This window comes from Salvelinus sp. IW2-2015, linkage group LG10 (genome assembly GCF_002910315.2).
Source record: "Salvelinus sp. IW2-2015 linkage group LG10, ASM291031v2, whole genome shotgun sequence".
NCBI classification, from domain to species: Eukaryota; Metazoa; Chordata; class Actinopteri; order Salmoniformes; family Salmonidae; genus Salvelinus; species Salvelinus sp. IW2-2015.
In genome coordinates, this window is record NC_036850.1 from 9271946 (window position 1) to 9296685 (window position 24740).

General features: G+C 43.5%; 2 protein-coding genes across 2 annotated transcripts in view; both read left to right on the forward strand.

Moving 5' to 3' along the window:
• Positions 1 to 15181, forward strand: part of itfg1 (integrin alpha FG-GAP repeat containing 1) — a 132259-nt gene extending 117078 nt beyond the window's left edge. Inside the window, 7 exon segments of the mRNA XM_070445376.1 lie at positions 5479 to 5603; positions 8726 to 8744; positions 8747 to 8767; positions 8770 to 8797; positions 10997 to 11005; positions 11007 to 11112; positions 14600 to 15181. Coding sequence (XP_070301477.1) covers positions 5479 to 5603; positions 8726 to 8744; positions 8747 to 8767; positions 8770 to 8797; positions 10997 to 11005; positions 11007 to 11112; positions 14600 to 14659 — 368 coding nt within the window. The 3' untranslated portion in view covers positions 14660 to 15181.
• Positions 15182 to 16566: 1385 nt separating this feature from the next.
• LOC111969091 (neuropilin and tolloid-like protein 2) overlaps positions 16567 to 24740 on the forward strand; it is a 14978-nt gene continuing 6804 nt past the window's right edge. Inside the window, exons 1-7 of the mRNA XM_023995039.2 lie at positions 16567 to 16971; positions 19548 to 19604; positions 19756 to 19902; positions 21434 to 21682; positions 21998 to 22045; positions 22332 to 22459; positions 23118 to 23411. Coding sequence (XP_023850807.1) covers positions 16962 to 16971; positions 19548 to 19604; positions 19756 to 19902; positions 21434 to 21682; positions 21998 to 22045; positions 22332 to 22459; positions 23118 to 23411 — 933 coding nt within the window. The 5' untranslated portion in view covers positions 16567 to 16961. The remainder of the gene's footprint in view (positions 16972 to 19547; positions 19605 to 19755; positions 19903 to 21433; positions 21683 to 21997; positions 22046 to 22331; positions 22460 to 23117; positions 23412 to 24740) is intronic.

The following is a 24740-nucleotide window of genomic DNA, read 5'->3' on the forward strand; positions in this document are numbered from 1 at the left end:
AAGACCCATTTCGGATGCAAGCAATGAGGCAGTGATCACTGAGATCTTCGTTGAAAACAGCAGAGGTGTATTTGGAGGGCAAGGTGGTTAGGATGGTATCTATGAGGGTGCCCGTGTTTACGGATTTGGGTTGTGCCAAGACCTCAGTAAAAAAATTAAGTATAAACACCATGGGATCACGTAGCCGTCATACCGCTCAGGAAGGAACGTGTTCTGTCTCCTAGAGAAATTGTGACACTTTGGTGCAAAAAGTGCTAAAACAATCCCAGAACACCAACCCGAAGCACGGGGGTGGCAGCATCATGTTGTGGGGGTGCTTTGCTGCAGGAGGGACTGGTGCACTTCACAAAAATAGATGGCATCATGAGGCAGGAAAATTATGTGGATATATTGAAGCAACATCTCAAGACATCAATCAGGAAGTTAAAGCTTGGTCGCAAATGGGTCTTCCAAATGGACAATGACCCCAAGCATACTTCCAAAGTTGTGGCAAAAGGCTTAAGGCCAACAAAGTCAAGGTATTGGAGTGGCCATCACAAAGCCCTGAACTCAACCCTATAGAATATTTGTGGCAGAACGAAAAGTTGTGGCAAAATGGCTTAAGGCCAACAAAGTCAAGGTATTGGAGTGGCCATCACAAAGCCCTGAACTCAACCCTATAGAATATTTGTGGGCAGAACTGAAAAAGCGTGTGCGAGCAAGGAGTCCTACAAACCTGACTCAGTTACACCAGCTCTGTCAGGAGGAATGGGCCAAAATTCACCCAACTTATTGTGGGAAGCTTGTGGAAGGCTACCCGAAACGTTTGACCCAAATTAAACAATTTAAAGGCAATGCTACCAAATACTAATTGAGTGTATGCCAACTTCTGACCCACTGGGAATGTGATAAAAGAAATAAAAGCTGAAAGAAATCATTCTCTCTACTACTATTCTGACATTTCACATTAAAATAAAGTGGTGATCCTAACTGACCTAAGACAGGGAATAAGGTGTATGTAAACTTCCGACTTCAACTGTATGTTTGAACTTGTGAGATTCCTCCCTTGTTCCCTGACTTACCAGAGCAACATTGGAAGTGAGTGGTTGGGGAGGAGACTGGAGAGTAGCTTTTCCTTCCCGTTTGTTGTGAAGCTGGCTAAGTTCCTCACCGCTTCCTCTCCACTAGATAACTGAACTCTGTGGGGCAGGAGAGCAAGCACTGCAACTTTTATGTTCTGAGGCATTTAATGCTGGGTGGGGGGGGTGTCTCTTTGGCTAACTGTGTGTGTGTTGTGTGTATTGTACTCGCACATGTTTCTGAATTATCTTGGAGCTGAGGAGTCCTGACTTGTTGGGTGTGATGATGTGATCTGCTCTGTTTGCCACACAGACAAAACTCGGAGGCTCTAGAATGTGTGTATGTGTGTGTGTGTGTGGTACTTTTCAACATGCTTGACACTCCTCAGACCCAGATTGGAGAGAGCCTGGGAATGAGTGAATGTGATAAGCTGTGGAAGCGTAAGGTTCCTTGAGTAAACCTGCTCTTCGGGGAGCTGTTTGGCTGGCTGGCTGCTCTGAATCCATTTTGTGGTCTGAGAGGGGGATTGGAGCCTGTCAGTCATGTGCTGCAGGCTGGAGCGCCTCGCCAAGGTCTGTCTGTGTGCTCCACGTCCGCGCTGCAGGGAGATAAGACTCCCACTCCAGGCTGTAGAACGCAGCAGCTAGCCAGAACCCCCACCCCACCTCCAGCCTTCCTCCAGCCAGCACAACCGGTGCCCCCCCAGTGCATGGCCTCTCTCCAGCCTACCTCCCCACCTGCAGTTAGGGATGTCCTAATGTCTCCTAGCCCTCTCTCTCTGATGTTGACACTATTTCCTCTTAACAGCAGCGGTCCTCTCTAGCACACTGTGGAACGTCCCCCCCCCCCCCCACGCCACACTAGATCTCCATTCCGTAACATGACACAATCTTTTAGTTAACAACAGCCTGTCGCTAGGGTAGCTGGTTAACCCCAAAATGTCTGTCGTCTACCATCCTCTCCTCCAGACCTAACACATACTTCCTAAGAGATTGTGGTTACTTAAGCCGGGCGTGCACTAGATGATTTTGTCCCTCATTTTTAGGGTTAGGGTACGTTTTTGAGATCGGAGACAAAATCCTGTCTTTGACCCATCCCGGACGCCCCTATATTGTTGAACGTTTGATTTTCATTTGCACAAAATCTGCAACGCTCTTGTTGTGTGAGATGTGCAACGACAACTTTTGAGAACGGTGGTCAGTAATAGGTCAATGAGAGCTCGCCAGAGAAGAAGCCAGTGAGATGATGACGTTGTTTCGCATCACCCAGGATGTGTAGACTCTCCAGCAGAGGCCATGCCTACTACTAGTATGCGTTTGTACTTGCCTTTGTTAACCAAAGCCAAAGTGTCAAATCGTTACAGCTCTGAAGTTCACGAGCGATGTTATTCAAGTCAAAATGTGTCGGCTCGATATTTCAACTGAGTATGGCAAGCGTGGATCTTTGACTGAAAACCTTTTATACGGCTGCTTTGAGTGAACTATCTAATGACATCAAGGGAAGAATCTTGTGGCGTGTCACCCCGTCTGTGTCACATGGTTTAGTGTGCTCACCCACTACGTCAGTAAGACAGGGGGAAAACACAGGAAAGAAGGTCGTTTTTAAAGTGAGGATTTTGAAAGTCGAGAAAAGAGAGAGGGAGAGAGAGGTGCGTGTGTGTTTCTTAGTTTCAAACATTTATTACCTTGACTAAACAGATATGACCTTCCTGAGCTCGCTCTGCCATTCAGTTAGAGGGAGAAGCTGCAGGGTGTGTGTTTTGAGACAACAGTTCAGATGGGGACAAGTCAGTGCTCACACGCTTTCTGCTGACCAGTGTGTGTGTGTGTGTCTGAACCTTTTGTCCTGTGCCTGACAGTATAGATAAAGATCCTTGGGTCCGGTCCTGGTAGCCCAGTTAGAACACGCTCCCCAAATGTCTTGTTTATAATCTCTCTATGCATTGGCCACGTTTAGAATCATATCACTTTATCCAAAGAGTAATTCTGGTGAAGGAATATACACCTTAATCAGATTACCCTGTCAGTTTATGTGTGGTCTCCTAGTGTGAGTCTTCTCATTAGTGGACAAAGCGGAAACTGCAACTCCTTCCTCAGCTCTCTAAAGCCAGAAAGTAGAACCAAGACAGTTACCCAGAATTCACACATCTTAATGTACATGGATCAAGTCATTAGCTTTCCTTAGTCCTTTTTCCAGCACGGTAACACCTCTAAACTGTGATTATTTTTTTTACCGAACAGAGGAGGGTGTTTTTCTTTTTAATAGTATCATTAACCCGTCTCTCCCCGCTGAAGGGTCTTGGATGTCTTGGATGCAAGTAGGGTCTTGGATGCCCCCAGGTCAGAACATAATGAAACTGCACCTCATTCCCCACCACACATACATAACACAGAGTCTTTAGTGAGTGTCCAGAGAGGACTAAATTGATTGCACACATGACATATACGCTGAGTGTTCAAAACATTAGGAACACCTTCCTAATATTGAGTTGCACCCCCTTTTCCCCTCAGAACAGCCTCAGTTAATCGGGGCATGGACCTTACAAGGTTTCAAAAGTGTTCCACAGGGATGCTGGCCCACGTTGACTCCAATGCTTCACACAGTTGTGTCAAATTGGCTGGATGTCCTTTGGGTGGTGGATCATTCTTGATACACACGGGAAACTGTTGAGCGTGGAAAACCCAGCAGCGTTGCAGTTCTTGACACACTCAAATTGTTGCACCTGGCACCTACTACCATACCCTGTTCAAAGGCACTTACTTAATATTTTGTCTTGCACATTCACCCTCTGAGTGGCACACATGCACAATCCATGTCTCAATTGTCTCAAGGCTTTAAAATCCTTCTCTAACCTGTCTTGTCCCCTTCATCTACACCAGTGGTCACCAACTGGTCGATCTCCAAAGCATTCCTTGTCAATCCCCAAACATTTCTGTAAAAAACCCAACAATAAAGCCTTGCGTTCCTTTCTTTTTTCTTTTTTTTGTTGTGTTGTTGGCGCCTTTTGATTCAGCAGCCCTAACGGCGGGAATGCAAAATGTTCCCATTTTGAACCATTTCATGTGTCTGCCTACCCGTCAAGCCCAGATAGCAAATCAAGTGCCCCTATGGGCCTACTGCTGGCCAATCAGACATCTCAGTTTCCTCGAGCCATAGACTGTAAAAAGAAGCCTTGAACGTACAGCAAGGTTGATAGAGACTCCGTGAATACAGAGAAGAGCTGCTGTTTTTATGTTTAAGTTGTTATTCAGCACTGTCAACACTTTGTTCAACACTTTTTTTTTATATGCCATAATATGCATGTTCTCCCTACTTCCACTCACGCTACAACCAGCACTGTTAGCTGTAATGAACGACTATAGCATTGTGTCAGAGTTAATACCCTGCTATTGTATCTTAAAGCTGATGGGAGGGATCAGTGTGGTGTCCATATTAGCAGTTAGCCTACTGGTTTAACTAGCACTGTGACGTGGACTTCCGAATCAGTGTCACTACAATGCACAAGCCACTTTATTAACAGAAATGTAGACAGTACCATATTTCTACCTGTTAATGATTGAAGCAATTACATTTGGCTTTTACAGCAACTGCTCTGAAGCTGCACGATGTAACCTGCTCCATCATTGCAATCAATTACGGAAAGCAGGAACAGGGCTCAAATCTCTCGCTCTCTCTCTCTCTCTCGCGCTTTCTCTCTCGGCTCTCCTTCGTCGTCTCTTGGGCTTTCTCTCTGGCTCTCCCGCTCTCTCTATCTCTCATCTCTCTCTCTCCTCCCTCTCGCTTTCTCTGCTCCGCTCTCGTCTCCCTCTTCCTCTCGCTTTTCTCGTCGCTCTCCTTCTCTCGCTTTCTCTCTCGCTCTCTCTCGCTCTCTCTCACGCTTTTATTTCAGAGGAGCTGGTCTAATGGTCCTCATTTCAAACTGTTACAATGGAGATTGGTGGAAGGTAGTATATAGATTCTCTCAAGATGGAGTTACACTTGTGCACTACTGAGAGACAGGCATTCAACCCCAGGCTTTTAGGCTCGATACTGAGGCTGTGTGTGTGCATAATAGCTAGGCAGAACACAGTGTTTTTTTTTATGTGGACTGTATATATTACTATAATCAGTCATTGAAGCGTTTGCTTGCTGCACATTGTAAATGTAAAAACAGGCTTCCATCTGAGTGTGGGTCCAGACCAGCCATGCAGTCCATCCACATTTATCCTGATTTGTTGCTGTGGTGCTCTCTTTGTTTACTGTAAAGCGGGTGATTTACGTCAGCTGCGCTTGGCAGGGCCTGTGGTGGAGGAGGGGGGTGGTAGATGCCTCTGGGCTGGGCGACGGTAGGAATAGGACGGTCTGATTTGTGTCTTTTTATGAGGCTTGTTTATGGGTCTGAATGGCTCTAATGGCTCCTTTGTTTTCCCCTCCATGCAGCGGGCCAGCTGAGCCAGTCGGCCCACCTCTCCCTGCAGCTGCCTTACACCGTCCTGGGTCTGGGGCGCAGCGCCAACTTCCTGGACCACCTGTACGTGGGTATCCCCCGGCCCCTCGGGGACAAGGTACAGTATGGTGCGCTGCAGCACTGGGGGAGCGGAGAGGAGGGAGATGCCAGACAAAACACAGGACAGGACAGGATGCAGTAGGAGCTACAGCAGGTCTAATTAATGCACCATGAAAATACTTTTTCTAGTCACTGCACCCATATAGAGAACACACCCAGAGCCACTGATACTGACACTAACTATACTGCAGGCTGATGTAAATGCTGTACATGTTTCTTCCTGTTGCAATATGATAAGTAGATGATATATTGTGCAGTAAATAATTTGTTATCTTCTTCGTTCCCCCACTTTTGTGCTACCTCAAACATTGGCATGTGGTTTGGGTTCGTGTGGAGCGACAGCCTTCTGTCTCTCGTATCGCGTGCCGTTTGAAATGCCGTTTGTTGGTTCCTCGATAGATTCCCCTGCGCGGCTTATTTGAATTTGAGACGCTGGCTCCCGTTCCTCGCCTGTCAAAGAAAAGAACAGAGGTCTTCATCATAGCGGATTTGCATTGCAAATTTCTGCCCATACCTCACTACCTTGGGAGCGAGGCTCGTACAGAGTAAGGCATCTGAGGTACAGCAACGTGCTCTGTTATCGCTCGCACCCTTTGAGTTATGCAAGAAAATGTTTCCACAAAGGTTCACATTTCCCCACACAGCAGTTAATAAAATATAATGCTTTGTATTATGCTAACCAATTTTTACCTTCAGAGGGTGTATGAATATGGTGTGTTCAGTGCTACATACTGAGTGTACAAAACATTAAGAACACCTGCTCTTTCCATAACATAGACTGACCAGGTGAAATCTATGATCCCTTATTGATGTCACTTGTTAAATCTACTTCAATCCGTGTAGATGAAGGGGAGGAGACAGGTTAGAGAAGGATTTTTAAGCCTTGAGAAAATTGAGACATGGATTGTGTGCCATTCAGCGGGTGAATGGGCAAGACAAAAAAGGTAAGTGCTTTTGAACGGGGTATGGTAGTAGGTGCCAGGTGCACCGGTTTGTGTCAGGAACTGCAATGCTGCTGGGTTTTTCACGCTCAATAGTTTCCCGTGTGTATCAAGAATTGTCCATGTCATGTTCCTGACCTATTTTTATGTTATTTTGATTATGTTTAGTTGGTCAGGGCGTGAGTTGGGGTGGGCATTGTATTTACATTTACATTTAAGTCATTTAGCAGACGCTCTTATCCAGAGCGACTTACAAATTGGTGCATTCACCTTATGAAATCCAGTGGAACAACCACTTTACAATAACAATTGTACAATTGTATGTTGTGTGTGTTTTGGTTAGTCTATGGGTGTTGTATGTGTATGGGATAGAGTATTGTTAGGTTGTCTAGTTATGTCTATGGCTGCCTAGATTGGGTCTCAATCAGAGACAGCTGTCATTCATTTGTCTCTGATTGGGAGCCATATTTAAGGTAGCCATAGGCAGTAGGCTTTTGTGGGTAGTTGTCTATGTCTATGTTGCATGTGTGCACGTAGTTTGTATTAGCTTCACGATCGTTTTTTGTTAGTTTGTTAAAGTGTTTCGTGTCGTGTTTTTTCATCTTTGTTAATAAAGAGAAGATGTATCACTATCACGCTGCGCCTTGGTCCGTCTCTCCACACGATCGTGACAGTCCACCACCAAAGGACATCCAGCCAACTTGACACAACTGTGTGGGAGCATTGGAGTCATGGGCCAGCCATCCTGTGGAACGGGGGGGGGGGGGAACACAATATTAGGAAGTGTGTTCCTAAAAATGTACACTCAATACACATTTAATGTAACAGCTGTGTCTGTTGACTGTTGGAGTAGTTCCTATCTGTCTCTCTCAGGTCTTCTCCAACCCTCCTCACAGGGAAAACATTCAGGAGGCCTGTGAGGGAGTAGGGAGGAGAGAAGAAAGAGAGGAGGGGAGTGTGTTCTACTTCTACTCTCCTCCTGTACTTGTCTCAATCCCATGAGGATCCTTTCTCCGCTCACGAGGTTTCATCATAATCAAGATTCCCGTCAGCTCTCGCCTCCCAAAAACCCCACTTCACTCCCAACTTCAGACCCAGCGCTCTCCTTTGAAACGCTCTCTGAAAACCCAGAAACGCTTTCCTCCTCTAAAACACGCGTCTTCTCGGAGCCAAACGCCGAAGCGCAGCCTGTCACTGTCTCTCGCTGCCGTTCTGCATAACCACACTGCATTGAAGAGAACATGTCAGGGTTAGCTAGGTAGGTTAAGAACTGCAACTTGTAATGAACTAGCACACTGTTCAACAGTGCACGGATCAAGTGACTCATTCAGTTCATCATTATTCTCCTCAACTATTTCACCTCAAACGACAATCACTACATTAGCAATCAAAATCCCTGAATTGCAGCTCTGATTCGCTTTGAGTCTTTGCTTACGTAGTATATGCATCTCTGAGCGATGTAGGTGTGTCATTCACTTTAATTGACATTTCTCAGTGTCAGGAGGAGTCATATGCATGGCTTCCTAGACCACACAAACCCTCAGCATGTAACGATACTCCAGCTAATGGGACTGTAGGAAGTAGGCTGACACCAGGGGATACTTCAGCAGACCTCATTTATGTAATTTATTAGACTGTCTGTGTCTTAAATGCATGGCTTTAAATAGCTCGGTATAGTAGCTGAAACCCCTGGGCTCTCATTAGGGTGGCTCTGGTAAACGAGGATGCAAAGTACGGCGGCACACACTCGTGTGCGTCTGCGTGCGTGCGTGAGCGAGCAAGGTGGTTTTCCTTACCCTTAATGTTGCCAAATGATAGATGTGTTGTCAGAATTAGTCTCTCTTCCTAGAGGATCTGTGAAAGATGAATTTAACGTTTTGCTAGTGATTGCCATCCAGTAGCAACTTGAAAGGTGAAAATTACCTTTTGTAATTAATACAGAAACGGGCTTTGAAAAGTTTTGAGCTTGATCTTCATAGAATGAAGTTTCTTAAACTCTGAAGCCGGAGAGCAAATTGTAGTGCAGTATAGGAAATGACTCGGCCTATATTTGAATCTGCACTGAGAGTGTGGGATATATTGCCTGCTTTGAAACTAGACTTTTTCCATTATTGGCCCTTCATTCTGCTCCCGAGCACTAATACCATAGTTTCTCTGTTTCTGCCTTGCAGGATGTGAGAAGCAGGAGTGGACAGCCATCATCCCAACTCGCAGCTCATAGTCATCCATACCCACACAACGAGCCCCGCAGGTACACACACACACACACACACCACACACAACCACACACACACACCCACACACTCATACATCTGACTTGGGACACCCACAACATGCTCAGGCATGTTTCCATTGTTTCTGTGTCATTCACATGTAGTTCTACCCCGGAGTGCCAGCAGATGGCAGAACCCCTCCCCCTCCGTATGGCCAGCTAACACATTCTCTCACCAACACATGAAACACACACTCTGACAAACGCTTGCACTTGCATTACAGTACCTTCGGAAAGTATTCAGACCCCTTGCTTATTCTAAAATTGATTAAATAATTTGTTTCTTCATCATCTACAACAATAACCATAATGCAAAGCGAAAACAGGTTTTTAGACATTTTTGCAAATGTTTTTACATAAGTATTTCAGACCCGTTGCTATGAGACTTGAAATTGAGTTCAGGTGCATCCATTTCCATTCATCATCCTTGAGATGTTTCTACAACTTGACGGAGTTCATCTGTGGTAAATTAAATTGATTGGACATGATTTGGAAAGGGCCTTGGTCAGGGAGGTGACCAAGAGCCGATGGTCACTCTGATAGAGCTCCAGACTTCCTCTGTGGAGATGGGAAACCTTCCAGAAGGACAACCATCTATGCAGCACTCCACCATCAGCCTTTATGGTAGAGTGGCAGACGGAAAGCACTCCTCAGTAAAAGGCACATGACAGCCCGCTTGGAGTTGCCAAAGGCACCTAAAGACTCTCAGACATGAGAACACGATGCTCTGGTGTGATGAAACCAAGATTAAACTCTTTGGCTGAATGCCAAGCGTCACGTCTGGAGGAAACCTGGCACCATCCCTACGGTCAAGCATGGTGGTGGCGATGTTGTGGGATGTTTTTCAGCGGCAGGGACTGGGAGACTATCAGGTCGAGGGAAAGATGAACGGAACAAAGTACGAGAGATCCTTGATGAAAACCTGCCTCCAGAGCGCTAGCGGACCTCAGACTGGGGCAAAGGTTCACCTTCCAACAGGACAACGACCCGAAGCACACAGCCACAACAACGCAGGAGTGGCTTCGGGACAAGTCGGAATGTCCTTGGGTGGCCCAGCACGAGCCCGACTTGAACCCGATCAAACATCTCTGGAGAGACCTGAAAAATAGATGTGCAGCAATGCTCCCATCTAACCTGGCCGAGCTTGAGAGATCTGCAGAGAAGATGGGACAAACTCCCAAATACAGATGTGCCAAGCTTGTAGTGTCATACCAAGAAAGACTCGAGGCAGTAATTGCTGCCAAAGGTACTTCAACAAAATACTGTGTAAAGGGTCTGAATACTTATGTAAATGTTATATTTCCGTTTTTTTTTTTCAAACATTTGAAAAAAAACAGTTTTTGCTTTGTCATTATGGGGTATTGGTTGTAGATTGATGAGAGAAAAATATATTTATTCATTTTAGACTAAGGCTGTAAGGTAACAAAATGTGGAAAAAATCAAGGGGTCTGAATTCTTTCCAAATGCACTGTATATAGCTACTACACTAACTTATACTCAAAAAACACCCACATTAGGTAGATGCATACATCATGTACTGTTCCTACATTACAGTGAATGCTCAGTGTATAGCTGTGTAAAGAAGTGTTTTCAGTCTATAATGTTTATGGGCAAGGTTAACGCAACATATTGTGTCTAATTTTGCTGTCTGTATTGTAGTTTTTGTTTTCACCACTAATATGTAATGTGTTTATTAGTTCTGATAGAATGTCTTAATGAAGTTTAAGTTTTTTGATTAATATTTGAGCAGTGTATTGTTCTTCAGCCATTTATTGTAGTATAATATGTATCTCCACAATCTGGGCCTGTTCTTGTTTTAGTCAAACCTTCAAATTACTCTCCGTTCTTTTCAATAGTCACAAAATTATGTGCATCGAAGGCCGTAAATGCGCTTGTCATTTTTGTTTTTGATCTTTATTGAAATGGTTCTCTCTGACAGTGATGTAGCTTTCTCGATTCTTTTGACCTAATATGTCATAATTTCAGTATTTCATATTTTGTGATTACAGAAACTTTTGTCAAATAAACCTCTGATAAAGCAAATATGCTAAATGTCCTTAATTATAGCACTTGACTCTTACTTCTGATAGGGTTGGAAAAGAGAGACTACCTTTTGTGTTGAGTTTATGTCATGTAGTAGTTGATACGCTCTTTCTCTCCTACCCTTTCCTCTTTTAGTTGGAGTGCGAATGTATCTGACCCCCAGTAACATAGTCCTACTGACTGCCATCGCTCTGATCGGAGTGTGTGTTTTCATCCTGGTCATCATTGGCATCCTCCACTGGCAGGAGAAGGTAAGAACGGAATGACACAAATACATCGCTTACACCGTTTATCGTCGTCATTATCATAATTTACTGTTTTAATCAATAATAATGAGAGCCATCAACCTCCTCTCTTCCCCTTCATTATTAGCTGTACTGTCTTGTCATTTTTCCTCGTCTTCCTTGCATTCCTCCTCACTATCCTCTCCTCCTCCTCCTCTTAATAGTCTGAGCCAAAGCCGGTTATGTTCTGGTCAGAGCAGTGTGTGTCCTCTCTCATCCTCCCCACCATTGCCAGTCCATAGTATCTGGTGGGGGTCTTCTCTTCTCCTGGCCCTGTGTCGCTGCTGGGGAGCTCTGGTGCTGGTCCAGAGAGCAGGAGACCCGCTGTGGGCAAAGGGTTCACTCAGAGAGGAACAGATGGGTCAGAACCAGCAGATGGGCCCTGTCCTCTAACCTCCCACAGAGATTCAGCACGGCTGTTAGAGGGCCATAACCAGTGAGGACGCTCGGCTGTAATTGCTTTTGTTCTGCCCCTTCAGCATATCAAATCTTTTGTTCGTAATCCCTGTAAATATGCCCTCCAGGGAGTGTGTGTGTGTGTGATGGTTGTCTTGCTACATTCCTGTGGGTGTTTGTGAATTTTACATTGAGTTTTAAGGTAATCATGTATTGTTTGAATTTCGCAAACTTGTTCGCATTTGCATGTGTTTGCATGCAACTGTTGCCGACATGCATGTGTGGTGTGTGTCCAGCCTGCCGTGCAKACACTCTGAGCGATTCATCCCCATCCCAGTGCAGCCGTGGCTGGTCTGTTTCTCCACCGAGCGAGGCCGAGCAACGTTGGCGTCTTCTCAAAGCCATCTGCTGTGGGTGCTTTATAATGCACGCGGGAAGCCATAATTGCTCTCCGCTCAGGGAACTGTTCCGGGAACACTAGCTTCATTGGAGTTGACTCTGCATTAAAATAACATGTTTGGCTCCATATCTGAGGAACTGAGCCCAGCAATTTTATTTTAGCAGAAAGAGAGCGAGGCAGAGGCATGGCTCCTTGTCCGTCGTTGATTAGAGGTTGATTGACTGATAATGTTCATGATGGCCAAGGTAATGGGAGGTCAGGTAATAGCTAGCTGTTCATTTGTTGAGATGATTACTGGGCCAATGTACTSTACTTCAGTTCAGAGCCCCCTTCATTTTCAGAGATACAGGTAACTGCCAAAATAAAGGAAACACCAACATAACGTGACTTAGTAAGGGGTTGGGCCACCACGAGCCAGAACAGCTTCAATGCACCTTGGCTGAGATTCTGGAACTGTATTGGAGGGATGCGACACCATTCTTCCACGAGAAATTCGATGATTTGGTGTTTTGTTGATGGTGCTGGTGCTGGAAAACCACGATGATCTCCCAGAAGTGTTCGATTGGTTTGAGATCTGGTGACTGAGACGGCCGTGGCATATGGTTTATATTTTCTTTGTGCTCATCAAACCATTCATTGACCACTTTGTGCCCTGTGGATGGGGGCATTGTCATCCTATGGGGGGCATAGCCATGATTATTTTCATGATTTATACATGTTTTATACATTGCTTAATTAACTCAGGTGCCACACCTGTGTGGAAGCACCTGCTTTTAATATACTTTGCATCCCTTATTTAATCAAGTGTTTCCATTATTTTGGCAGTTACCTTTATATCGGCTTCATGTTATTACTGTTGCAGCTGATGAGTCACGTCTTTTGAATCCGCAGCCTGTTCTTTGTGTCAGTATGACGTCTCAGTTCTTGTGAGGCTGTGTGTTTTTGTTCCTGTCGTATTGGGATAGCCGACATCTCCGCTGTTGTGGGTCTTTTTGAGCGTGGGTACTGCCTTTGTTTTCTTTTAATGGGGGAGGGTTGTGACCCATTGTCATCTTTTAGTCTAGTCGGGTGTGTCATGCATTGTGAGTGTGCTTGCCTTGAAGTCATATCTGAGCCTGGCTGCTGCTGAGCGCTCCTGTTCTACCTGACTCACTCTGCCCAACACAACACACCATCATTGAAGGGGCTCTCTTAGATAAGAGAGTCTAACCTTTCACGCAGGGGAAAATAGCATTTGGAGAGAAAAAAATCTCCATAAAACCTTTCCATTTGCATTGCGGTATGGAGTTGACCAGGTCACGGTGCAATGGGTGATTTTACTTTTCATATTTACGCTGACCCCTGCTATTTTTCCCACAAATCTCAATGGTCAAATAGACGTCAGAGGCTGGTTTGAGACACAGTACCTCCTGCAACAGCCGAGACTGGCTCAGGAAGTGTTGTTAGAACACTGTTAAAGATAAGAAAGCTAGTCGAAATTTGAATAAAACTGCCTTCTCTGTTTTAGCCTAGCTGTAAATCTGAGTGGTACTTTGGATTCTCTTTACTTGTCAGATAACTTTGGTTTCATGCCTGAGGAATCGATCATTGTTTGTTTGAGCCATTTGTATTTTGTGTGGGTTGAAACAGAATGCAGGGTTTTTCGGAACAGTGAAGGCTGCATTATGCCTCCAGGTTGCATAATGCATACATTGTGACAAAGGTCTTATTTTATGCTAGTTCAAGGCCCCATATCCTTAGCACAGAGTATGGATAGGTTACTGCATACAGTAGACCTTTCAAATAGGTCAAGGTATCGTGTTACTGAACTTCAAATTCAATCAGTAGGTTTCAGACCCTTCAATAAATGACACTGATGAAATCGCACACGGAATAACGACACAATTATATCCCCTGAACACTCAATTATTTCATGTTCATACACCACAATGAAATAGCAATATTGACAGGATTACAAGCCAGCTCACTGAATGAGACCTAAGGAGTGTATAACAGTATGTTCATGTTCTGTGTACACGCCATAAGAACAAGTGTAAGTAACACTCAGTCCTAAAGACAGTCGGCTCCCTCTCTGCTTAGATGTCGGTGTCCTCCATCAGGACTGTCTGTCGTATGGCGAGTAGTTCCAGAACAAATCTGTCAGCTTCATCTCCGCTGCATTTTTGAAGCTTCTCCTTTTTTTTCATCATACGTGCCTTTTATGTGCTGCCTGTTGTCAAGGGAAAGCTAAAAAAAATAAACGTGAATGATCCTCATGCATCCGCAGAGGGTACGTAATCGCACGTTGAAGGGAGATCCCATTAACACTTGTAATAATGAGTGCCTGTCTCAGATTGTAGCCATATGACCACTCAGTAGGTCTGCCGGTTTCATTACAATTCTATAATGGTGTCAGCCCCACATCTCTCTATCTATCACTCTCTCTATATATATATATCTCGATCTCGCTCTCTCTCTATATATCTCTATCTCTATATATATATATATCTCTCTATCTCTCTCTATATATCTCTCTATATATATATATATATATCTATCTCTCTCTCTCTATATATATCTCTATCTCTCTCTCTATATCTCTCTCGCTGACTGTTAGACTCTGCTTGTCTGTGTTGGTCTGACTCATGACCCCTGACCATTGCCCTGTGTGGGTTTCAGAAAGCGGACGACCGGGAGAAGAGACAGGAAGCACACCGGTTCCATTTTGATGCCATGTGAAGGAGCACAGGAAGAGATGGACCAAAAGTCATGCCAGCTTTCTGTTTTATTTAAGTTTGCTGGTCGATGGAATTGTTTATTTATTTGATCCCCTCAGCCTCTTGACGATGAGCCATTTAAAGTGTTTATATATCCATTAGACATTATCAAATGTAAAAGAGACAGACAGGTTACTTCTGGCATACTTGCACAGTTTTGGTTGGAATTTGAATGTTCTTTTTTTTTATTCACATTTCCTTATACATTTCATGGGCCAAAATGATGGATGCACCCAAATCTAATCAGGACTACTGAGTGAAATTACACTGAGTTATATCCCAGTTTCCTTTTTTTATTCAATGGTTTGGCTCAGCTCATTATGTATGCTTGTCAAATGGGCACTAACAGTTTGCGTCATGAATTTTGCAATAATGTTTAAATGTTCAATGCAAGTCATCCTGATCTGCAAAACACATTACCGATGTGTTTGTTTTGGGGGAGGCATTGCTATTGTAATGCTACTTGAATATTTATGTCCGTCGTCCATTGTCTTCCTGTATGTCAATCTGCAAAGGTTATTGTTTCCTGTTTTACTACTACAGTGAGATCTTACACATAGAGTCCACTGACCCAAACAGGGTACTTACACTGGATGCATCCATTGTGCTCTACTGTATATAATGCACATAGTACATGGTCCATAATGAGGGGTTAGTGTACGTGTCAAGTTCATTATGTATTTTTCCTCTCCTTTTTTTTCCCAAATTCCCCTCCAAATACCGGACACAATGTCTTCTCCTTGTTTGATCGCTCCCACTCTCCACTGCCGTCACTCACGGTGGTCTTGGAATGGCCTGTACTACTGACCCCTCTGGTTTGGTCATGTCCTTTAGCTTTTTAGTCTTTCTCACTCTTAATAATCGTGTTTGTCTCGCATGATAAACATGGTGTGTTTTTGGAGTGCCAAACACTTGTGTTCATTCAAAATCTAAATGAAACTGTGGCGGTCAATTGAAGAATGGTCCACATAACACTTAAACTACTTCTACTTACAGGGGGAAATAGGTGTGTTCTTTAACCAACAGGAAGTGCACTCATACATATTATCACCAATGTCAAAGCTTCTTCTATTAATCATTCTATTTCATTTGGAATTAACGTGGGGCACGTGTCATCTCATGTCTGTGGTTTGAACTTTTTTTTTTTTTTTATATAATGATTGATAGTGATCAGTCTAATTGATTGTATTTCTGTGTTTGTGTGTGGATTGTGCGTGTAATCGGAAATGTTCAACTGAAGTGTGATCATTTCTGTTGAGAATGTTTCTGGGATGATGGGTTGAAAATTAAAGTGTTTATCGTGCTTAATTCGTGGTGGTTCTCACTTGTTTTGAATTCATTTAAATGTATTTCCGTCTCACTTTTGCCGATCGTTTCCAGCTCACTTGGAATTATCCAAGTGAGCTGATGACCAAAGAAACGATTGGAAGTGACAACTTGGCATAGCCTACAGTTTTGAGTTCTTTTTAGCTCATGTAGCATAATGTATTGCAATCTGGCACTTGTGGTAAAATGGTAGTCTAATAAAATGGTAGCCATCATTTTAATAGCAGTTGATGTTTTACTGTCTGTTGATGTTTTTTCACGATTGTCTCTTGGCAACAACTTACTGAGTAAATATTATCCTAATTGTATGCTGTCAACTTTTCCGTTTTTTTTGCGCAAAGCACATAACCCCATTGTAACTTGCTCCATTCATTTTGTATTATATCGTAAATGGCTTTGCTCAATTATACCAATATAATCTTTCAATGCAACAAGAACAGAGCAGAGACTTGTACGCAGCGAAAGAGAACGTATCSGATTTACACTCGGTGATGGGGTACATGCGTACAAGCTGCTCATTCACGCAAACATCGCCCGGAGCTTAAATGAGCCTTGTTTAGTGCCATTACTTCAGTTCAGCCACAGACCGCTCTGTGCGCGTCTCTCGGATACTCTGCTGCTCAACCTCACTGGACAATGCAACCTACTTTAATAATAGCATATGTTGCATGTGGAACTACAAGACACCTGTCTAGATGGAATTAACGTTGTATCTAATACTTATCGGGAGTGGTTGAAGAAGAAGCGCTTGTTTTCCTCAGAGGAAATTCGGAGTTGATGATTGTCTTTCTGACTATGGAATTAAGGCGGTCAATGAAAAGTTGGATTTTATAAAAAGCGACTCAATGCCTTGGATCCATAAAATGGAGAGAGAAAGCGTGTAACTCCCCAAGCTTAAAAAGGAGACCGTATTTGGCACCACCACACAGGGAGAGGAAATGCACAGAGGTGAGTTTTACTGGGCATCGAGCGCTTTTGGATCGTATTAAGGACCACTGATATGATACAAAAGGCTATTAATCACTCGCATCGGCTGTGATATAATTCATCCCTTATTCTTCTGCAATATAGACGAAACTCACCCTTACCAAATGTCTCCCYTTGTATTTTTTCTTGCGCCAAGTTGTTTTATTGCGTTCTGCATGTTTGCAAGAAGCCTAAATCCCTGAATGGCATCGCCACCTGCAGGTTTACTTCTATTCAGTTATATTAGCTTTTTAGACTACTGCAAGGGGTCATCTTTGAAACGTGCCAATATCCTAATTTATAAAGATGTGATCTTTGCACAAGGCTACACAATCCGGAAGAATGCATTCCAATTTAGGCTACTTTCACCGCGGAAATCTAATTAGCATAAAGAAAATCCAAACTGTAAAAAAAATCGGTCTATTTAAACTAGATGTGGGTTTTTTTTTGTGCATTGGATGCGTCTCAATCCACATGTGTAACACTTCTGCGTCTGTGGTAAAAGGTGACAGAGCTAGAGCGGTGTTTGTCAGACCATGAGACATCCCGAACATCTCAAGTCATGTGTGATGAATACAAATGGTAAAAGCAAATAGCCTAATGTATTTAGGAGTTAAAAAAACTCCTCGCCAAAATCGCCATGTTTTAGCTGAAGTGACAGCTCCTGCTGATTCGCGCCACATCTGGGACAAGGCCACGGCAGCGGTTTGCAGCTCATTTTAAAACACGATATTCTGCTGTGAAATCATTGTGTTTTGTACTGTACTCTAGGCCTATTATTAAAGGGACTGCCAACTATTGTTTAACACACCTAGCCTGTAAACTGCACTGAATCTTATCACCGAGGGGGAGAAAGTCATGTTGAGTACACTTCAGTAGGACTGGGCTATTTCAGTCGCGAAAGGCACAAAGTCTAGTCTTAGAATTATCAACAAATGACTGTAGCGTTCTAACTCTGTATAGCCCCATGTTTTAATTTGTAATATAATTGCTGGATCAAAATGCATCAGCAAACATCCAAAGAGGCCATATCTATGCTTTTTGGGTTAATTTAACCAAGCAATGTGGTAGGCCATCCATTTGTATTTACAATGCTCTCCCACTCATCTTGTAAAGGCATTCAACCTTTTCAATTCAGACTTTCAGGTCCATTCAAAGCTGTTTGAACTAACTGTGTTCTACAATGAATGTCTGCCATAGACTGCTTTTAAGAGGTAGTTATGTTCTTTCAGTGGTCCCCCATAGTGGAGTAGGATCCGGAAAGGGCAAATCTATGTGAATAGCSTCATAGTCAGGCCYTGCATGGAAAAGTGTGTGTGTGTGTGTGTGTGCAGTGTGGCCTTTTGGCCTTCAGCGTATCAAGGCTGGGAAGAGAGAGGGTGTGTGTGTGTATGTGCGCATGGATATGTGTATAGTAGAGAACATGCTGTCTGATTTCTTTTTGCAAGCCTGGGTGGCTATAGTCAATCCATGTTTCATTATGCATCAGTCAGGCTCTCGCTCATGGTTTAATGTGATATAGCGCAGTGTATTAAAATCTGTTGGGGGTAAACCTACATCGGGCTTATCTGGAGAAGACAGTAGTGTCGTGGGCTGAAATGTGCACAGGGGTACTGCGGGCAGTTTTAGCACAGATATAAAACACAGTGCAGTGCTGTTGCTGCTGCCTCCGGATGCCTGTCTCTCATTATGGCATCACGCCTGTGAGCCTTATCCCATTTGTTCTGGTTCTTTCTTCATTCAGGACAGGAGGCTGAAGGGTTGGCGGATGCTCTGATAGGCGTGATGATGTGGGCCAACCAATGAGTGCTCCCTGACACACCATCAGAGGACAATATGATAACACATACACAGATATACAGCCTTCTTTATTTAGCTGTACATGGTATGGAGGAGAGAGCTCTTTAGGCATCGAGTTTAGCTTCAGACTTTTGGCTGTGATATGTCTTGGCTCCGATAAGATGCTTTTTAGATAAGCTTTCAATGGCACAACCTATGAAATACAATGGCAGGGATACATCTACAAGACCCAAGGATCAATATTCTGTCAAGTATTGTTGTACATCGTACAGATCAATTGCAAGATGCATCTTAACTATATGTTACTGTCAATGTCGTAGATCATTGGCTCTTTCACTGTGTGTGTGTGTGTGTGTGTGTGTGTGTGTGTGTGTGCTTGCGTGCATGGTTGTTAGGTTATGATGGATATGAGTAAGGCTATAGTTCTTAATGATGCCCGGTATAGCTCCTGCAGCACCTCTGTTCCAATAATCACACATACACCATTTTGTAACAACAACAACAACAACAAAGGTTTATAATTATCTCACCCAACAGAATAGAAGGCATGTTTCTCATTTAAACTGGTAATTACTATTTCCTATCTTAACTAGCTGATTTCAAGCTTCACGTAATTGCTTTTTAATGAGGTGTGTGTGTTTGCCTAGTATTTCAACACTTTGATTCAATTGTTTTTACCTGTTCCACCTGTATTAGATTGTCCTTTTGTGAAAAATAACGGTGCAAATCATTGACATTGGAATGTGTTTCCCTTGCAGCCTGGGTACTCCTTATTCTGATAGAAGAGGGATTTGCTCTGGCACAGAGAACTAAAGGTGCGTCTCCTGTTGTCATATTATGGGGGAATAATTGGTCACGTTGTTGCACATAAAACATGTTCACTGGCAGCAGCACAACAAATTGATCTAATCCCATACATATCCCAATTCAAACATGGTCTTGATTCTCTTCACTGTCTTTTCTCAGAGTCCTTTTCTCAGAATGAAGGCAGTCCCCCTCAGAATCTTAACGAATGTGGTACCTGGGTCCGCAACATCAACGGGGGAGTCTTCACGTCCCCCAACTACCCCAACACATACCCCCCTAACAAGGAGTGTGTTTACATCTTGGAAGGTACATGTCCGTTTCTGCCCGCTCAAACGAAAATGGCCTCAGCAGTGCCTTAGAACCTGGATAACAGCTGCTTATTGGTTTGTCGCAATATTAACAGCCTGTCAGTCACTATATGCGTCTTATCAGAGTCATGTCATCCAAAAGACCAAAACCTATATGTTTGTGCTAAAACTCAGTCCAGTCGAAGTAGGCTGCAGGAACTGATAGTGTGATTTCGTCAGTCGGGGAGATAAATTGAAGACTTAGTGAAGCTCAAGGGRTCCCCCTGTGGAGACATCAACTAGCATAGCCAAAGAACCTGCCTTGACAAAACGGCATTGACAATCCAAATGATCAATGTGCATGTACAATGAGCAGGGCTAAACGAGGCCAATTCTCCGAGATCATCATGACTCAAACCCAATAATGAATGGTATCGCTCATCTCCAAAGGTCWTAGGAGGGTGAGTCACTCAATACTGATCAGTCAGAAATGTCAGTCAACCTGGTTTATATTTCACAATTTATGGCTTGTTGACTGCATTCCAGAGACTTGTGTCTCTCAGATGATGTGACTCTTGGTTAGCGATTTGTGTAATTATTTGATTGTTTCAGTCTGTTGTTGTATTGAGTTATCAAGCTAAGCTATATGTGGTATGTATGTAGCTACTTTTAACTGAGAGCTCTTGTTTCTAGTCCTTACCAAGGGAAATATACATGTGATTTAGTGTTCTGATAACAGTACTGCCGGTTTGGCTGAATCTGTACGGTAGGCTTCCGTCATTTATTCCTGTTTAAAATGGTGGCATTACTGCTTCCCACATACCTTGGAAGTACAGCTAATTTGTTTCGGTGTGTGTGTGCCGGCGGTGACATGATTTGTGTCAGTGTGGGCGAGCTAGTGACATGATTTGTCTTTACGTGTGTGTCTGAGCTGTGACATCGTCATTTAAATGGTGGTATCYTTTGTTTCAGTTCAAAGGCARTACCCGCTCTTATCAATTTTCCTACCGTTTGACATTTTAGCATTGCAGGCAGTCTGATGCATATGTAATTCATCTATGAAGACAGGAATTAGCTAGCTTTTAATAAAAAATGGTATGTGCAAGTGGTCGTCATGTTGATTCTGGGAGGCTACTTGAGCCAGTCATGTGGGGTGTGATTTACATGACACGAACTTCGAAACTCAAATGTATGGTTGAAGTTTTGGTTCAGAACCTGTAAGGAAACATGCCGACGTGTCAAGTCGTTTCAAGTCGTGCCACGTCCTGTGTGTATGCATCAGCACATGTGCATTAGTGTAAGGGCAGAACTTTGGCAATATGGATTGAATCGAGCACTAAGCTTGGCTACCTTTGTGTATTTATGCAGGCGTCCATAAACTGGCTGTGCATATGAGTAGAAAACAGGAGTTTAGCTGTTACCAGATTTTTAAACAAGTTTGTGTGCGGACTGAGTCCCTGCTGTACTGGTAAACACAGTCCATGGAGCAAAGCCTTTTAGCAAAAACAAAGCCCAACACACCCCTCCTCCTCCTCTCTCACCTCCTCCAGCTCTCCCTCGTCAAAGAATCCAGTTGGCCTTTGATAAGAACTACTACATGGAGCCCTCCTTCGAGTGCCGGTTTGATCACATCGAGGTACGGGACGGTCCGTTCGGCTTCTCACCGATCATCGACCGCTTCTGTGGGTCGAAGAACCCAGGCCTGGTCACCTCCACGGGCCGTTTCATGTGGATCAAGTTCACCAGCGACGAGGAGCTGGAGGGTGTTGGGTTCCGTATCAAATACATCTTTATAGCAGGTACACGTTCTCAGTTAGAGCTAGCCTACTGGGCATATCCTCATTACATACACAGTCACAGGTGTGGATAATAAGGACTACAGCACATCCACAGATTCACTGTCAAAGGCCTCATTTTACTTGTTTGTTACCATCCAATTGTGTATATACTTAGACACTGAAATCAGCGTCTCACATCGGGTCACAGATATTAGCTCCCAATGGTCTTCCCCAGTTTATCTGACTTCCTTCAATGGGATCTTATCACTTTTTCTTTACTCATGAATTCCAGCTCTGTGGATCAAGACTTATGTGCTTTCCTGTTTATAATTTCAGACCCAGATTTTCATCTGCACGTGGGTGGACTGTTAAACCCGATTCCAGGTAAGCCCCTAAATATTTCACCGGTTTGTCCGATCCGATTTGAAGAGCTCTGTGCTCTAAAGCTTACTGGGTGCTATCTTTCACTGACACATGCTCTCTCACACACAGAGACACATCTCTTTCTCCTTTCTCTCTCCCCTCTCTCTSTCTCTCCCTCTCTAACATCTCTCTTGTTTCTTTGTTCACGTTTTTCTATCTCTTCCCTTATGCTCACCTTTCCTTCTTCTGCAATCCTTCTCTTATCCATAACCCCCTTCCCCTGTCCTCCACCTTTCTCTCTTCTCAGATTGTCAGTTTGAGGTTGGTGGCTATGATGGTGTTATCCGCTCCAGTCAGGTAGAAGAGGAGGATAAGATTAAGACTGGTGATGCTCTGGACTGTATCTGGACCATCCGCGCTCCTCCTCAGTCCAAGGTGAACATCTTGTTGCCCCACTCCTTCTCTCCAGTGGCTAAATGGGTCATCACGTCACTCACGGCAGAGGTCCAGCCACTGAAAACACACCCATTGATTAGAACACAGGAGACTGGGAGTAAGACACACCAGTCCCCTGACCCTCTCTCTGCTGTGGAAACAAAATTAGCAGTATCTCAAATTAGCAGAAGCATAACCAGGGCAGCAGGTATTAGGCCAATAATGCAGAAAATAGAATCGGCAGTACTGGGAATGAAGCTAAAAGCAGTCACTTGACGTCTGCAGTCTTACGAGTTCAAATGTGCTAAAGAGGCTGGATTGTTCCGGGCTGAATTCACAATGTGCTCTCTAGAACGATACAGAGACAGGTTTGGTATTGACAGAATGTTAAGATTAGAGCCTATTAGGGGGCCAAGCATAAATCTTGTGCTCAAAAGATTTAGTTCTACAACTATTCATCTGATGTCAATGATTCCCGGTGGTTGTGTGCTGTACAATTGGGCTAAGCCTACCAGGATGAGTATGAGTCTATTATCCTTCAGTACCAATATCCCTTTATAAATGCTTCAATGTTCACTTAATTTGGGTTTCATTTCTTTCTGAATGGCAGCAGAGTAGCCATGGTTCTGTGTTGTAACGTGGCGATTTCTGGCTGTAGATTTTCATTCGCTTCCTGGAATACCAGATGGAGCACTCCAACGAGTGCAACAAGAACTTTGTGGCYGTGTACGACGGCAGCAGTGCCATCGAAAACCTAAAGGCCAAGTTCTGCAGCACCGTGGCTAATGACGTCATGCTAACCAACGGGGTGGGAGTGGTGAGGATGTGGGCCGACGAGAAGAGCCGACTCAGCCGCTTCCAGATGCTCTTCACCTCATTTGTCGACCGTGAGTGTTCTCCTTCATTGATCAAAACTCTTACTTGTAGTTATTGTGGGCCATCTAAAGAGTTAATTTGGAGATGAATAATTACGATCAGTCTGGGTACTTTATCAATTGGCAGGTCCTCTTTTCTCCTTATTTTTTTTATTCTCACAATTTAGTGGTCAGTATTTTGTCCAGACACACAGCAGATTTKTGAAAGGTTGGAAGAGATAGATGGGGCCAACTGCCCATGATTCTTCTTGATTTATTGACGACATCACATCCTCTGAATAGTAAACAACTGACTGACATTGAACTCTCATTTTAGAAATGGAATGTTAATTAAAGTGGCATACTAAGCAGTGATATCGCAAATTCTTTTCCCCCGTCTTTGCTGAGTACCTCAAAGAAAATGACACGTTATTGATATGCTTGTACTGGCCATAATTATGGGTCATCATTCGCAATGGACAAATGGGATTTATCTTCCATTGAGGAATGGAAAAGCTGACTCATTTGTCATTATTAGTATGTCATTATGATCAGAATCACTGCATAAAGCACCAGATGTGGTTCAAAGGTTGTATGTAAATTACAGAACATTTCCACGGAGGAAACAGTTGAAGACTTTTATTCCAAAACACGATATCCATTTTCAGAAATGTTAGTAAATGTGCTTTTTTTGTTTTGTTTAACCCTTTACACTCGTGGCCTACATGGATAGGGCTATATTTAAATGTTTCTTAGGCTTTCACAAGGAAATTCAGAGAAACAGATAGTAATTTTGGTGCGTGTATAAAGGAGTCCTGAGTGCATTTAGGTGCGTGTTCTGCGGCAAATGTTCTTCACAATAGACAAACGTGAGCTCATTCTGTTCWGAACAACCCAGAGTATGACACCATGTCATCTAGTAACTGTACATCAAACATAAAGATCATGAATGTTGACACTATATATGACATGAGTGTTATGATATGGAACTGTAAAGTGCACATTTGGACTCAGGTGTTTGCCATGTTTGTATGACATCAAAGCTGTATTTATTGTAATCCTCAACGTCTAATCTTTCAAAATACATTGGTCATCTTAATTGATCGCATTTTCCTCTCAGACAACAAAAATGTGCAAAAGTTGCCCAATTAGCGGGAAGGATGGGGGAGACTTCTTGTCGCGTGCAGTGCTCAAGTTCAGAACGGCTGTCAGTCAAAACCCATACAGCACTGTGAAGCGCAGAGCCAGACCTCTGAAGTTAAATATAGCATGTTACTGTACAGCCACTGTGTTCTAATTTAGGTGCTTATCAGTGTCTACAGGGCTACAGAACTTCTGAAATAAATTGGTGTGTACAAATGATACATTTGTGACATCAATATTTTCAAAAATTATATATATGTGTGTGTGTGTGTGTGTGTGTGTGT